The sequence below is a fragment of the Meles meles genome, chromosome 13 (genome assembly GCF_922984935.1).
Source record: "Meles meles chromosome 13, mMelMel3.1 paternal haplotype, whole genome shotgun sequence".
Classification (NCBI taxonomy): Eukaryota; Metazoa; Chordata; class Mammalia; order Carnivora; family Mustelidae; genus Meles; species Meles meles.
This window is the reverse complement of record NC_060078.1, coordinates 68,855,787-68,873,324: the sequence shown is the minus strand read 5'-3', so window position 1 is coordinate 68,873,324 and position 17,538 is coordinate 68,855,787. Positions and strand designations below refer to the sequence as shown.

At 35.0% G+C, this 17,538-nt stretch overlaps 1 protein-coding gene across 6 annotated transcripts in view; it reads right to left on the bottom strand.

The window, feature by feature from the left end:
- SHOC2 (SHOC2 leucine rich repeat scaffold protein) overlaps positions 1 to 17,538 on the bottom strand; it is a 98,365-nt gene that overhangs the window by 21,579 nt on the left and 59,248 nt on the right. For all 6 annotated transcript variants that reach the window (XM_046027764.1, XM_046027763.1, XM_046027761.1 and 3 more), the window contains one exon: positions 6,017 to 6,154. In XM_046027764.1, coding sequence (XP_045883720.1) covers positions 6,017 to 6,154 — 138 coding nt within the window. The remainder of the gene's footprint in view (positions 1 to 6,016; positions 6,155 to 17,538) is intronic.

The following is a 17,538-nucleotide window of genomic DNA, read 5'->3' as shown; positions in this document are numbered from 1 at the left end:
ACAGTTAAAGGATCTCATTTCAATTGTGAGTTTACAGCACGTTTCTTTAAGTCCAGGGAAAGGCGAGTAGGGCAGCTGCTGCAGGACTTGCATCAACTGTGCAGGATAGATGTGGATTATTTTTTTTTAAGTTATATTTTCCAAGAAGTAGAACAGGAAAAAACAGGAAAGATATCAGGAGAATTATATTCCAATAAAGTTTACCACTAAATGTTTTGGGTGAATTTCTCTTCTCTGATAAATGAGAGGGAGAATCTCAAAGGTCAATCAATTAAGACCTGATTTGTAACAGACTAAGACCCAAATGTTTGAATTTCTCACCAAATCTCAACCTTCTGCTATACAATTAAAATACTGGGGATGAGAGCAATGGAAAAGGCAAAAGAATTTTTAATATACACGGTATATAATAAATGACAATATTATAAAAAGTTTCAATAAATATTACTCACTGCCATTATTTGGATTAACAGCTATAAATACTCCATTTGTTGGCAACTATCCAAAGCATGTAAAAATATTTACAATTTTCTTATTGTTAATGTTTCAGTCCTTATTGATTTCCAATACATATTTGTAATCTGATTATGCAGAATGTTCTAGAAGCCAGGCATTTATGTTATTCTGAGATAACACCTTAACCACAACAGATTAATAATGAAGCTAAATGCCTTCATATTAATAAACATACTTAAAATACAGTAATTCTGGCAGGAGACATATATAAAATTAAGAAAGCCAGGAGAAAGGAGGATACATGGAAAAGTGACCCTTTGTCAGAGGAAGTGAATCCAAAAGACTGTGACCCTAGTCCTCATAAATGGAAGATCTTTATCACCCACAACCACCACCTACACTTCTCTGTTTGCCAGGGCTATTCATTTTTGCACTCTAATTTCATCCCCATTTCATTATTATTTGACACAACACAAATACAGACACATTCATAAAACATTAAACAAAATACTGCTGGACTATCTGAAAGAAAGAACAGCGCTGACTAATAACGATGTCCTGTATATATCCATTTGATCAGCTGCAAGAGTACAGAAAATTACGTAGGTATTTAGGTGAAAGAGTCCTGAGCAGAGACACTTCTTTATACAGAGAAGTATAAAGGCCCTGAGGCTAGAACTTGACTGATACACTTAAGGAGTAATAAAGTGTACAGCATCAATCATATCCTAAGAAATACACAGTGACTAAGCACTGGTGACAGGGATAAGAATATAAACTTTATAACATTTCAAGCATCTTTAATTTTGGTTCCGTCTGATTTGTGGTAAACAAACTTTATTTTTCTTTCCAAAACTTCTGCTCAGCAGGGAGCCTGCTTCCCTTCCTCTCTCTCTCTGCCTACTTGTGATCTCTGTCAAATAAATAAATAAAATCTTTTAAAAAAATGATATTTCTATTAAAAAAGATTATGCATTATTCTTTTCCCTTTACTGTTGCAACTAGTTGGTTATTCAAAATAAGCAAACTTACAGACATATCTTGCAACGTAAGAACATACAACAGAAGCTAAGTGTGTCTATGTAATTCAAGAAAACTATAAAAAGTATATAAAATATATAAAACTATCAAAATTAAGCCTATATTTAGTATCCCAGGGAAATGGACTCTGAAAAATCAACACTGAGAAACATAATGGAGTTCTTAAATTTCAGAAATAAAGGAAAGTACTCTGGGTGGCCAGGCAAAAAGATTAAGTCACAATGGGAAAAAATTGGACTGGCTTCATACTTTTGTACATTCAATGCCAGAAGATAGTACAACCATGTCTTAGTTTTACTAAGATGCTTAAGGAAAGAAAGCTGGACCCAATGATTTTTATATCCATCCAAACTGTTCAGGTATAAAGGTTATAAACATTCTATAACTAGGGAACTATTTATTTATGAACCATTTCTGAGAAAACTGCTGTAAGACTGACTTGAGCCTACCCAGAGATGACTGGGGCAACTATGACAACACGGAACTGTTGATGAACATTAAAAAGAAAAACAACTACAGAGCGGCATAACAAGATATACCATAAATGTTACATGTCCCAACAAGTGTCATCTGACAAAAATTAGGAGGGGGGAAAAAAAGACAAAAAAGGACAGGTAGTAGAATAAATGCACTGGTTGCCTCACCTATGTCACTCTACTCAGCAGAAGAAAATTAGAAAGTATTCTGAACAGAAGAAAAACACAATATATCAGGATTGGTGAAATGCTACTAAAGCAGTACATAAGAGGAAATTTATAGCATTAAATGCACACATGAGATAAAATCTTCAATGTAAGAATATACAACACAAACTAAATATGTTGATATGTCATTCAAGAAAACTCATGAAAAAGCAAAAAACAAAAAATTCACATCAATGACCTCTAAGTTTCTACCATAAGAAACTAAAAAATAAAACTCGAAACACATAAAAGGAAAAAATTAAGGTCAAAGTGGAAATCAATGAAATAAAAGTCAGAGAAACAATACAGGAAATCGGTAAAATTTAGAGATAATCAATTAAATTGACACAATTCTAACCAGACAGTTAAAAAAAAAAGAAAATCTAAGTTACTGAGACCAGGAATGAGAGAAGTGACACTACGACAGATTCTATAGATATCAAAATAATAAGGGAGTATTATAAACAATTTTATGCCTATTAAATGTGACAAATGAAATGGACCCATTCCTTGAAAAACATAAATGATTAAGTTTGCTCAAGAATAAAGTGGGGAGGGGGAGGCCTGGGTGGCTCAGTGGGTTAAAGCCTCTGCCTTCAGCTCAAGTCATGATCCCAGGGTCCTGGGATTGAGCCCCACATTGGGCTCTCTGCTCCCCCTCTCTCCCTGCCTGCTTGTGATCTCTCTGTCTGTCAAATAAATAAATAAATTCTTAAAAAAAAAAAAAAAAAGAATAAAGTGAGGGTTGGGGCTCCTGGGTAGCTCAGTCGTTAAGCATCTGCCTTCAGCTCATGATCCCAGGGTGCTGGGATAGAACCCCAGATCAGGCTCCCTGCTCGAGGGGAGGCCTGCTTTTCCCTCACCCATTCCCCCCGCTTGTGTTCCCCTCTCTCGCTGTATCTCTCTCTGTCAAATAAATAAATAAAATCTTTTTAAAAAAAAAAAAAGGAAGAAAGAAAGAAAAGAAAAAGAATAAAGTGAAGGGCACCTGGGTGGCACAGTTGGTTAAGCCTCTGACTCTTGGTTTCAGCTCAGGTCATGATCTAAGGGTTGTGAGGTGGAGTCTCATGTAAGGCTCCGCGCTAAGTGCAGAGTCTGCTTAAGACTCCCCCCCCCACCCCTCCTCCCTCTCTCTAAAATAAATCTTTAAAAAATAAAAAAGTGACAATCTAAATAGCTCTGTATCTATTAAAGAAATTGAAAATTTTTAAAAGATTTATTTATTTATTTTAGAGAGAGGCGCAGGGAAAGGAGCAGAGAACCCTCAAGCAGACTCCCCACCAACACAGGGTTCAATCCCAGGACCATGAGAGATCATGACTAGCTGCAAAATCCAGTCTGCCGCCCAATAGGTGCCCCAAAATTGAAAATGTTTTTTTAAAAGTGTACCTATAAAGAAAAACCCTGACCCCACTGACTTCACTGATAAATCTTACCACATATTAAAGGAAGAAATAATGCCAATTTTATACAAATTGTTTCCCCAAACTGAAGAGTACGAAACACGTTCCTACTTACTATATGTGGCCAGCACTACCCAGAAACTAAAACTAGACAAAGAACAGGTTTTATAACATTATATGTCACTATATGGTACATCCAAAGCAATTAAGTAAATCTAATTTTTGAAACTTCTACCAGAATGTATCTTTTTTATTATGTCTTCTTGAACATCAATAACATTATATGGGTTTTTGTCAAGTTCAGGGAAAGACTGTAGAATTATATTTTATTTAGTTTCTTCATTATATTACTTCTATTCTCTTTCTAGAACTTCTAGTCCTTTCTCCCATGACTCCTTATCACTTACTTTGTATCCTTCTTTCTTTTTGTTCTAGATTCTAATGGACTTCTTACACTTACCCTACACATCTCTATTTTGGTCTTTGGATGTGTTCATTCTATTACATAGTATTCCCATTAAATTAAACTTTATATGGAAAAGGTGTTTCTAAGAAATGTATTATTTCTTTTTTTGCACCAGTCTGATCATGTTTTATAAATGCAATAAATATCTTTTCTATGCTTTTTCTTCTAGGTTCGCTTTTCTTTGTTCATCCTGGCCATTTCAATAGATTTTAAGATAGAAAAGCAAGGGGGCGCCTCGGTGGCTCAGTCCTTAAGTGTCTGCCTTCTGCTCAGGTCATGATACCAGGGTCCTGGGATTGAGCCCCACATCAGGCTCCCTGCTCAGCAGGAAGCCTGCTTCTCCCCTCTCCCACTCCCCCTGCTTGTGTTCCCTCTCTCGCTGTCTCTCTCTCTCCGTCAAATAAATAAATAAAAATCTTAAAAAAAAAAAAAAAGATAGAAAAGCAATAAATAATTGTGTACAGTCTCTACTGATCCAGAAATCAGATTTTTTTATTTATATAGGAAATCTGGTAAAATTCTTAAGAATACAGTAGAATAATTCACTGTAAGTTGTACACCATCTTGCCTTTCAGAAATAAATCTAATGCAGGTAACTAGATAACTAGAATACTTAGTCTGTTGCTACTACAAACAGTAATGTGATATAAAGAACTCTGGGCCAAGAATCAGGAAGATATAGGTTCTAATGGATAGCTATTATATCCTAAAGAAGTCTCAGATTAGTTGTCCTGCAACCTGGAACAGTTTATTGTAACATATTAAAAAGCTCCTTAATAATTGCTTCTATTTCAAGTAATGATAGACTAGCTAATTCAGATAAACCCTCCCACCAAAAAAAAGTTAAATATACTTCCAAAACAAAAATCAGAGAGCTAACAAGATAAAGACTAAGTACCAGGCCAGATACAGGCTGGAAACCCAAGAAATAAGCAAATAATGGAGAAAATTTTGTCCTAAGAGTGCTTCTCTAACTGGAAGACACAGCTCATAAGGCATGTTTTTCTGCCTAGAGTCAAAATCTACAACTAGCCAAGGTGGGAAGTCTAGAAATCAGTACCAATGGGGATACTACAGGGTTCTCTCCTCAGCACTAAGGGTAAACCAGAGGTAAAATAGTCCTCCAATCAGTCTACAGACTATCTGTGAATGACCTGGGGGGCCAGAAAAATTTCAAACCTTAGGATACAGATAGATTCAAGTGGTCACTTAGGTACCTGACAGAAACAAAAAAAAAATCCTTCTGGAGAAAGATATCACCATTATAGGCCTCTTATGATATAATAACAGAACCTCATAAATGTTCATTACTGCAATTACAAAAAGTAAGTCCAGGTGTAATTTTCCTAAATAAACACTACAGTATCCTGTAACACACCAGTAACTAAAAAGGTGTCCGAATTTTTAAAATTTGCTTTACTGTTTGTATAAATTTATGGACATTTAGAAAAATAAAACTGTGTAAATACAGAACATTTCATAGCAAGGACACTTCAACTTTTCGAGTCTGGCTAAGTCTTTGAAACACATTTTGTACTTCAAGGCATCTCTTCTCTTAGCCCCTTCAATAGTGGAAATGAACAAGCTTTAAGTTACACTGCCCATGTTTTAAAGACTAAATAGCAGTGGTTTTATTTTTTCAGTGTGTTTGCTTTAGCAAAGAAGGGACCACACCCTATATAATAGCATGCTACATTCTGAAATAGCAAAAACAAAAATGCACCCATTCTGCAATTTAAACAATTATAATAAAATATATACTCAATATTCAATATTCCAAATTCTATCTTCTTTATAATCTGATCAAATTCATTTCCTAAAACCTACTTAGAAATGGAAAAAAAAAATGTCTTGCTATTTTGACAATAGTGAATTTTAATCTTTTAACTCTTATTATAGAAATGCACCAAAAATAGTCTTTTTCTAATGTTCAGGTAACTATAAATGACTATCAATATAATCCATACCTATAGTATCTGGGAGGTCTAGCAGTTCATTGTGCTGCAAGTCAAGGTTGGTTATCTGTGTACAGTTTCCAATCTCCTTTGGGAGGTGTTCAAGTTGATTGTGAGCTACATCCAGCGTAATGAGGTTACATAATTCACCTGTAAAATTGGCCAACATAAAAATTTAACAAGAATTATTAAAGAATACATTAAGTAATACTGAAGGAAAGAAAAAATAAAACTCTTCATTTTCTATACCATAATTATACCTTTCTGGAAAATGTAAAAATCAAACACACGCTCTGAAACTTATTAGAAAAGGACATCTTAAAATATTGAATCATTATGTTGTACGCCTAGAATTAATGTAATCTGTCAATTATACCTCAATAAAAAAGAAGAAAATGACATCTGATAAAGTTAAAAATATAAATGACCGCCAACTAATATTACATATGTAGTTTTAAATAACCAATTCAACCACATTTATGTTTGTATATTCCATACTTTAAGTAGTACTCACTAATTTTTTTTTAACCAAATTCAACACAGTAATGTATTAGATTCATCTTGAATTCAATTTGACGGTCACCTTCTACCTCAAAATATATATATATAGAATCTCAAATAGGCATATGTTCTGATGTTATATAAATATACAAAGTGAGATTTATAAATCAAAAACTGCTTCTAGATTTTGATAGTACCCCACAAGGATAGAAAATAAGGTATATTTCTCCACATTCTAGTTGAAAGAGCTGTACTGGCAATTGAGATTATTCTTAGTGTTATTCTGCAACATTCTTTCTTGCAGAATTCTTTATTTGAACATACTGTTCAAAAACTTTATAATTTGTAACAGCTACATTGGTTCTCTCATGACTTCCCTTTTTTTCAAAGGCATTAGTTATAAATACTGAAAAAGAAAGATAAGCAAATAAAGCGCATGAAACTGAAAAAAAAATGTGTCTAGGGCACATTATTAAGCCATATTACTATAAACACAGGCAACAAAGAGAAAACAGATAAACTGAATTTCATCAAAATTAAAAACATATGTGCATCAAAGGACACTATCAAAAGAATGAAAAGGCAACCCAAAGAATGGGAGAAAATATTTGCAAATCCTGTATCTACTAAAGGATTAATATCCAAAATAAAAGAACTCTTACAATTCAACAAGTCCCCAGTTTATAAATGGTTAAAGAACTTCAATAGACATTTCTCCAAAAAATATACAAATGGCCAATAAATACATGAAAAGATGCTCGACATCACTAATCATTAGAATAATCAAATCAAAACCACAACGATATACCACTTCACACCCACCAGAATGGCTATAATAAATTAAAAAAAAAAACAAAAAAAAACAGAAAATAACAAATGTTGGCAAGGAGGTGGAGAAATTGGACCCTCATGCTAATTTACCACCCAGGTTCTCAGGGTAAAGACAGAAGAAAAAAGTCCTTTCCTGTTTTCCCCTAGGCATTGCATATTCAAACTGCAGAAAATCAAAGGCAAAGACAAAATTTTGGAAGAAGTTAGAGGATAAAAGCACCTTACTTTTGGAGAAACAAGAATAAAAACCATATATTCAGACTTCTCTTCAGAAAAGCATGTAACAAACAGAGAATGCAATGAAATATTTAAAGTTTGAAAGAAAAAAAAAACAAACCCAACCAACCTAAAGTCTGTATCCAATGAAATTATCCTTCAAACAAAATTTTCCCTCAAACAAAATTTGAGGGAGTTTGTCACCAGCAGACCTGTCTTACAAGAATACTAAAAGAAGTTCTTCAAAAAGAAGGAAAATGATATAGGTTAGAAACTTGGATCTATATAAAAGAAGAGCATTGCAGAAGTAATAAAGGTAAAATATTTTCTCACTTTTTTTTTTTTAAAGACTTACTTATTTTTGCGAGAGAGAGCAGAAAGTGAGTACACTCGGGGGAGGAAGGAGCAGAGGAAGAAGCAGACTCTCCTTTGAGCAGGAAGCCCAATAAGGGACTTGATCCCAGGACCCCAGCTGGGATTACCACCTGAGCTAAAGGCAGATGCTTAACGGACTGAGCTACACAGGTGCCCCAAATATTTTCTTACTCTTAATTGATCTAACAGATATTGGTTTGTTCAATGTATTAGTAGCAACAATATATTAGATGATTACAGATTAAGGAAAAATGAAATGAATGACAGCAATGTTATGAGGGACAAGAGGGAGGAATTGGGAATATTCTGTTTTAAGGTAACCACACTAGCCATATGAAGCGGTACAGCATTATGTGTGAGCAGACTTACAATGAGCTACAAATGCATACTGCAAATACCAGGATGACCACATATATACAAATAAAATTTTAAAAAAAGAAGTATAAGCAATATGTTAAGAGAGAAAATGAGTAAAATGCTCAGTTAAAACCAGATAAGGCAAAAAAATGATGAACGACAAAAAGAAGTTCAGCTAATAATAATAGTTGCAAATATAACTGATATTTATCCAACTCATCAGTAAACACTATAAATGTAAATAACCTAAATGCACCAAATAAAAAATAAGAGACTGTCAGAGAGGATAAAAGAAAAAAGACTCAACTGCATGTTGTTTTCAAAAAACTCACTTTAAATTACATAATGGTAAATGGAACAATTCTCCAAAACATAAAAGTTTGTATATCTACTTATCTCTGTATCTAGTACAGTGCTTAGTACATAGCATCATGTTAACTTAAAGAATAAAAGAAGTTAACTGGGGAAGATAAAATTTGGATTCTAATACTCTTCAAGCCAGAGGTAATAAAATACTTTTTTAAAATTTGCCATCATCTTTTCTAATAAATAATATTTGAAATTTAGTACCTACGAAAATAACTTCAACTACTCTAAAGAAAGATACACAAGCCCAAAAGTGTACAGAGTTGAGGCAAGTAAATAAAACAAACTGGAAGAAGACAATGACTAACTTTAGCCCATTTGGAACAGCTAGGATTCAACTCAGATCCATTACCACCATATTGCAGGACTTGCAACTTCAGTACTATGACATTTTGGACTGGGTAATTCTTTGCTATATGAGGCTGCCTGGGGCATAAGCAGCACCCCTAGTCTTAACTCATTAGATGCCAGCAGCGCCTCCCAAATAATAACAATCAAAACTGTCTCTAGACATTAACAAATGTCCTCTGTCACAACACTGCAAAAACTGCTCTCAGTTGAGAATCACTGCTACATTGGAATAAGAAAGTTCAATACTGTTCAATTCTCACATTTTTCAAACGAAGCTGGAAATCTAGATCTTCAAATAAAATCTTTTTTTTTTTTTTTTAAAGACTTCATTTATTTTATTTGACAGACAGATCACAAGTAGGCAGAGAGGCAGGCAGAAAGAGAGAAGGGAGGAAGCAGGCTCCCCGCTGAGCAGAGAGCCCGATGCAGGGCTTGATCCCAGTGTCCCGGGATCATGACCTGAGCTGAAGGCAGAGGCTTTAACCCACTAAGCCACCCAGGTGCCCCTCAAATAAAATTTTCTAATGCTAAAATGCTAAAAACGAATTCTTAGGTTAAAACAGAACAACTGTGTTACTAAACATGTTTGTGGGCTTTTTTTCAGCATTCAGGATGCCAGTTTGACATCTCTGAACATAGAAATGAATTAGTTACTAACATTTTAGGACAGAAATTTGCATATGACTACCTAATATTAAAACTAAGAAGTGTTTTTAAAAAGCAAGATATAATACCGAGACTCAATTAAGTTAAACTTTTTTGATTTGTATAAACCACCGCATGGCAACTGGATTATTTTAAACATATATTCTCTCCAGAAAGTCATCCTCCAGCAATACAACTCTCTGCAAAGTCAGGATATCATGGTAATAGTGACACATTAGGAACAGCATCACCTAATAACACTAATACTTCTTTCTCACAATCTAGTAATCTCTAAATATTCTGAAAATGCTTAAAATTCAGGAAATGTGATTTAATTTTTTAACAGCACAGAAAAAAGTAACATGATTTTAAAATCTGGTCTGTTAGTCCCAGAAATACAGTACACTCAAAATGAAATTACATATATTATTGAGAGTAAAATCTAAAAGTTATTTTAGGCTTTTCCCAAAATCTACATATAAATTTTAGGAACCATGGAGAACATTTTCCGAATAGATTTTGTTCAGTCCAAAGAAAAAGTTTAAGTGCTCGCTTCGGCAGCACATATACAAAGAAAAAGTTTAAGAAACTTCAGGGAAGTTTATCATTTATACATAGTTCCCATAAATATTTTCAAAACTAATCCAAAGCTTTGTACTTAATGCAATTAACAAAACATTTTTAATGTTGGTGGAGGGAAGTGTTTAAGATCTCTTTTCTTTGGAGTTAACACTCGTAACTGCCCAAGCTCCTCTTGTCCATAGTCAAGTAATTAGAAACATTTGAAAACTGTGAATATATGACAAATTCTGTATTAGACATTGTATCAAGATAAGAGCCTACATTATAATTTGTAAGTAATTTAAATATTAAATATATAAGCAGTTCATGAAATACTTATACACAACTTGTTATTTCTATACTCTGTCCAGCTACACAGTACTTTTAAACATGTTTTACCACAATGATTCAAATATGATAAAAAGAAAACAAAACAATATGTAAATCCACCCCAAATGGTTCTCAAAGACAATAACTAAGGTTTAAAAGTGACTTGCCTCTGAATGGGTTTAAGAGTGGTTTTTATTTCCTACTTTATACATTTGTATTTTGTGATTTCTCTTCATTTGGTACATTTTTTTATTCAAAGAGAAAAAAGGGAGATTCAAAGAGGTAAACACTAGCAGTCTCTTCTACACTGTTCACAGAAGAGTATTTTCCGACCCATAACAGAAGTTCCCCATCTATGGAGCACATATATCTTTTAGTGAAAATGAATGCATCATGCTGTCATACTGTTAACATCAGCCATTAATACTACGCATCTTATGACTCATATCCCACACTCATTAAGCAATCTTTTGATTTTAAATTTGACTTCCCACACATTTGCCTACAGAGAGAACATGGACTTCATTCATTTATCCACTCTACAAATGCTTATGAAACACTTACTAGACACTATCCCAGAGGATGAAGATACAGTAAGAGAAAAAAAAAAAAAGATAAAACGCCTGCCTTCATAGAACTTATATTTTAATAAGGAAGAAACAAATTAACAAGTAATCAAGTGAGGAAGTATTAAGAGCTATCAAAGAAAATAAAGCAAGATAAAAATAAAAGAGTGCATGGGGAAAGAGAGTGAAGGTGTTGGTAATAAGTAAAAGGGAAAGAAATGCTGATGAAGTACCATTTGCAAACAGACCTGTTCTTAAGGATTCTCTCTCCCTCTCCCTCTGACCCTTTCCCTGCTCCTACATGCTCACACACTCTCACACTCCTGCGTGTTTCTCATTCGTTCTCTCTGGAATAAATAAATCTTTTTTTTTTTTAAGATTTTATTTATTTATTTGACAGAGAGAGAGATCACAAGTAGGCAGAGAGGCAGGCAGAGAGAGAGAGAGAGGAGGAAGCAGGCTCGCTGCGGAGCAGAGAACCCGATGCGGGGCTCGATCCCAGGACCCTGAGATCATGACCCGAGCCGAAGGCAGCGGCTTAATCCACTGAGCCACCCAGGCGCCCCTCTGGAATAAATAAATCTTAAAAAAAAAAAAAGAAGAAGAAGAAGAAGAAAGAAAGTTAGGAAAAGAAAATGGACCTAAATAATGGGAGAGGGAAGAAACAATGAGAATTCTCGGGAAAGAATGTTCCAGGCTGAGTGAAGAACAAGCACAAAGACTAGGAGGCATTAGAGTTCAAAATGCAACAGAAGGTCAATGTGGCTAGAATCATGATTAAGGAATCAGGTGGTAGGAGATAAAGTAGCCCTGGATCAGATCCACTTAAAGTACTGTAGGCTAAGATAAAGAGTTCAGCTTTGGCTAAGAAATGAGTGGTAATCGTAATAAGAGTGTTTATTATTGTTTTTACAGTAGTTCCAGGTTTATAGAAAAACTACACAGAAAATACAGAGAGTTCCCATAGATCCTTTTCTCTGCACACAGTTTCCCCTATTAACATCTTCCATTAAGTGGTACATTGTTACAGTTGATAAATCAACATTGATACATTAATATTATTAACTGAAAGTTCGTATTTTATATTAGCATTCACTCTTTGTGTTGCCCAATTCTACGGGCCTTGATAAATATATAATATGGTGTACCCATCATTACAGGTATCATACAGAATAGTTTAAATAGGGGTACCTGGTTGACTGACTCAGTCATTTAAGCATCCAACTCTGGTTTCAGCTCAGGTCATGATCTCATGGCTGGGGGAATCTAGCCCCACATTGAGCTTTGTGCTCAGTGCAGAGTCTGCTTCAGATTTTCTCACCCTCTCCCTCACTCTTTCCCTCAAATAAATAAATAAAATCTTTAAAAAAAGAAAAACAACTAGCCTAAAAATCCTGTGTTCCACCTACACATTCACCCCTCTTTCCCTCTCCCAGAACCCCTAGCAACCACTGATCTTTTACTTTTGCCTTTGCCAGAATGTTAATATATAGTTGGAATCACATAAGATGTAGACTTTTTCAGACTGGCTTCTTTCATTCAACAATATGCACTTAAGGTTCCTCTATGTCTTTTAGTGTGGCTTGATAGTTCATTTATCACTGAACAATATTCCATTGTATGGTTGTACCACAGTTTGTTTACCCATTCGTTTACTGAATGATATCTTGGTTGCTTTCAATTTTTAACAATTATGAATAAAACTGCTAAAAACATTTTGTGTTCAGTTTTTTGTATGGACATGTTTTCAACTCATTTGGGTAAATAACTAGGAGCATGTCGGATGGATTGTAATGGTAAGACTACGTTTAGCTTTGAAAGAATTTGCCAACTGTCTTCCAAGTGTCTATACCATTGTGCATTCTCACCAGTGACAAGTAAGAGTTTGCATCTACATTTGGTGTTGTCAGTGTTTTGGATTTTAGCTATTCTAATAGGATGTAGTGATGATGGTGGTATTTTGAAAGAAATCTTACAGGATATAAGGGAGCCTTATGGAAAAGCAGTAATAATGTGATAATGTTTTCCCTCAAAAAACAAAATCTATCCTGGAAAATTAAGATCTACATAAAAACATATACAAGTAGAATGCTGTAAACATAAAGTAGGGAGTATATAGGGGCACCTGGGTGGCTCGTCAGTTAAGCTCTTAACTTACTCTTGATCACATCTCAGAGTCATGAGTTTGTGGAGTTTACTTAGGAAAAAAAGTGTTTAAAGTAGGAGGTATAAACACATACACAAAGTGATGGGTCGGGAGCACCTGGCTGGCTGTCACTGGAGCGTGCAAGTCTTGATTTCAAGGTTGTGGGTTCAAGTCCCACACTGGATATAGAGACTACTTAAAAATAAAACTCTTAAAAAAAAAAAAAGTGATGGGCAAATAGAGAAGGAAGATTCTGGCTGGGTGGGTTAGGAAAAGCTAGATTTAAAAAGATGGTCAGAAACAAAGACAAGAAGACGGAAGGAAAGAAAGGAAGGAAGGGAGGGAGGGAGGAAGAGAGAAAGAAGGAAGAAGGAAGAAGGAGAAGAAATAATAATATGAGGTAATCAGGGAGGCAAGAAAATCATAGACTCCCATTCTTTTGTTAGGGATATATTCAACAGAAATGAGTCCATATATTTACCAAGAGACTTATATTACAGTAACATGGTAGCACTATTTGTATTAGCTCCAAATTACAAAGTACCAAACAACAGAAAGGATAAATAAGTAGTGGCATATTCACACAATGAGATATTATGCAGTAATAAGAATAAACTATCTCTAACTACATACACCAATTATGATGAATAATGCCAAGAGGAGAATTCAAACACAGTAACATAAACAGATTAAGGATCCATTTATATAAAAACAAAGAAAATTAACTGTTAGTAGAAGTCCATATACTAAGTTTACTCTTCATGGGAATAGTGACTGATAGAGGGATATTATGGGTGGTCTTACTGTTCTATTTTTTTAATTTGGATACTGATACTACACAGTTTGCAAACAGTCTTCAGTTGTACATTTATGATGTATCAATAAAAAGATTTAAAAAAAAAAAAAAGTCTCTGGCCCAAGCTCCTGCTTTGGACATGCCTTAAACTAAACCATGGCATAAAACCAGAAAAAGCCATTCCTTAAATTTGTGTTAGATGGATAATCTTCAACATATCTTAGTAAAGTGTTGGGGTTTTTTTCCTCTATGGAAGTTCTCTAAAGTCTAAATTAATTCCACTTTGAAAAACTTATTCTCTTTTTGCCTTTAGAGGAGGAAAGGTTGCACATTATATCCAAGACTTTTTAAGCATGACGGTACCCTATATACAGACAATGAAGCAAACGGGACATATTCCTTCTCAAAGGTGACAACACTGTCTAGACTCCCGTTGGGATTCTTCCTGCCATTTCTCTGAGCAATATAGCCTCCCAGGTTACTCTAATATATTAAACCCATTTTCATTTTGTAATACAGGAAGTGTTACACATGCAAAAAGAAGTGGCACACAGGATGCCTGATATCTAGAAGTCAGATAGTTGAGATATAAAACTAATGTTCATTGAACAACAGAAGAGTGATTTTAGGAGGAGAAAAAAAAATTTCCCCTTCTGGAAACTGCAAGTTATTAAAATGCATTTAAGTACCAAATTCCTGAGGAATATTTGGAACTTTTCTAAGTTTCCACTTTTTCCACATCTTATTTTAGAAAGATCTTTGACTTTTAGTAATTGTTAAAAATTTTTTATATTTTATATGCGGCTTTGCTCAGAGTAGCTTAACAAATACTTGATTAAATAAGTGACACACTAAATGAGTGGGGTTTAACCAGGAACAAAGAAATGTTACTATGCAAACATCTGGATACACTACGGTCCCTAAAACATAACAGAAAATAAATTACTGCTCCGAGAGCATTAATTCAATCAGTCTGAAAAAAATTCCTATGTTTATGTTCTCTTTACGAGGCACAATACTAGGCCCTGAAGATACAAAAAGACTACAAGACACTAAATACCTGTTCCCATGAAACTTAAAATTAGTAGGAGACAACACGTGATTTGATGAAGCCAGAGAGGGCTCCGCTTATGAAATTTTACCATTAAGGACCCATTCTTTAAAGATCTTCAAGGCCTTTCATTATCAAAGTTCTTTATCTTTAGGGTGACCATCTCATTCACTTCTTCACTCAAGAAAAATTTACTGTGTATCTACTAGAAATTAAGCCGTGAATAAAATAAAGTCTATTCTCAAGGAGCTTACTTACATTCTAGTATGCACCGAAGGAAGCATCAGAAAATAAGGAAATAGAGTGTTAAGTGCTGTAAACAAAAGTAAAGCAAGGAAAGACAGCTGGAAATAAGAGTGTCTGGAGAGGCAAGGAGGAACTATGTGCATATGTGAACTGAAACACAGGACACGTTAGAGGGAGAAAGGAAAAGAAAACACATCTGGAATCCCAAATATCAAACTAAGGAATATGGACCTTTTTGATCAGGTAGTAAGGTACAATTTAAAGTTTCTGAACAAGCAGAACATTGTTCTAAAAGTCTATTTTCTCACAGATTTGAAGGAATGGATTGGAGAAGGCAGAATTAGGAAGCACAGTCTATTAGGAAGCTATTGCAATTAGTCTGAATAATACAATATGAGGGCCTACAGTGAATAATCGAAAGCAGTTGAATGAACAGGCGCCTACACAAGCAACTAAGAGACATGGAAATAACAATAGGGATGTGGTAAATTATATACAATAAAGGGGTTTTGTTTTTTTCACAGGTGGTTGTGGACCAACATTCTGTAAAGCACAAAATTGCATTCTTGGATGTTCCAGCAATGTCACATTGTTGATACAAGATTCTAAATGCTTACTTTCGATTTGTTGTTAACTTGTGACAAACTGGTGACAAAAAAAGTGGTCGGCTAGCAACCTGTCTGTCGGTGATTAGGCCACATTTGACACGATCTAGAATACGGAAAAAAAAAATCCTAATTCCAAGATCTTGAACCTGAGTTGACAGAGAAAATAATGATGTAATTAAAACAGAGAAACAGAACCCAAAAGGAAGAGAAGTATTTGGTAAGGAGTTATATTTTGATCATGCTGAATTTAACATATCAGTAAGACATATAGGTAAAAATTTTTAGTTAATTAGGGGAGAAAAAATAACAGGTAAGAAAATACTGTCATCACAGAACATTTTTGTCCCAAGAGGGTGTTGGGGTTAAGATCTAAAGAGTCAAATATTGGTCTTCTGGCTAATGGTAATAATGGACTACTGGACAAATTATTTTATTTTATTTTTTGATTTTATTTATTTATTTGAGAGAGAGCATAAGGTAGGGAGGGTAAGAAGCAGCAGCAGACTCCCCATTAAGCAGGGAGCCCGATGTGGGACTCAATCCTGGAACTCCAGGATCATGACCTGAGCAAATGGCAGTTGCTTAACTGACTGAGCCACCCAGGCACCCTGGATAAATTATTTTAATAACACTACGAAAGCATGCAGAGAGACTCAAAGCAGAAACTAGAACAAATTCAACTCCTGCAAAAAGGGAACTGTGGTAAGCAGACTTTTAAGATGGTCCAAATAACCCTATCTCATGTATAACTGTATACACTGCATAATTAACCCTCCCCTGAGTGTGCACTGAACTCAGTGACATGCTTCTCATGAAGAGAATATAAGAAGAGTGAGGAGATGTCACATCTGTGATTATGTTACAAAAGACTATGTATGCTCTTATCTTGCTACCACTCTCTTCTTTGATAAAGCAAGCTGCCATGGTGAAGAGATCCATGTGGCAAAGAATTGAGGGCAGTTTCCAGCCAACAGCCAGTAAGAAGCTGAAGCCCTTAGTTCAACACCCTGCAAACAAATGAATCCTAAAAACAACCGCATAGGCTCAGATGTGGAGCCTTTTCCAGACACGCCTTCAAGATGGCACCCCAGCCCTGGCTACCACCTTGAGTAAGAGATCTTGGGAGGAAACCCTGAATCAGATGACCCAGTTAAGTTGTGCCTGATTCTGAACCAAGACAGTAGTAAAAGAGTGATTTTTAAGAGCTATGCTTCAGAGTAATTTCTTATGAACAGTAGATAACTTATATAAAAAATTACACAGGTTATGATCCACATTTGTTAAGGCTTTTACCATGAAGTTACTCATAAATCTGGCAGCAGAAAATAAATCTCAAGTAGAAAGTCAGAGTCCTACTGATGACCTGAGAAGCCAGAGGGCAAGGTCTAGGATCTATGACAATGGCTGAAATTCAAGGTTGCATATCCTGGAAAGGAGGAAACCACAAAGAGCGGAGTACCAAAATCTGCATACACATACCCCTCAAATTTTTGACTGACTCCAAAAGTACACTTATGGGAGAGAAGACTGCAAGAAGCCCAGGGGAAAAACAATAGCTAGAAGCTAAAAGAGCCAAGCAGAGATTTTG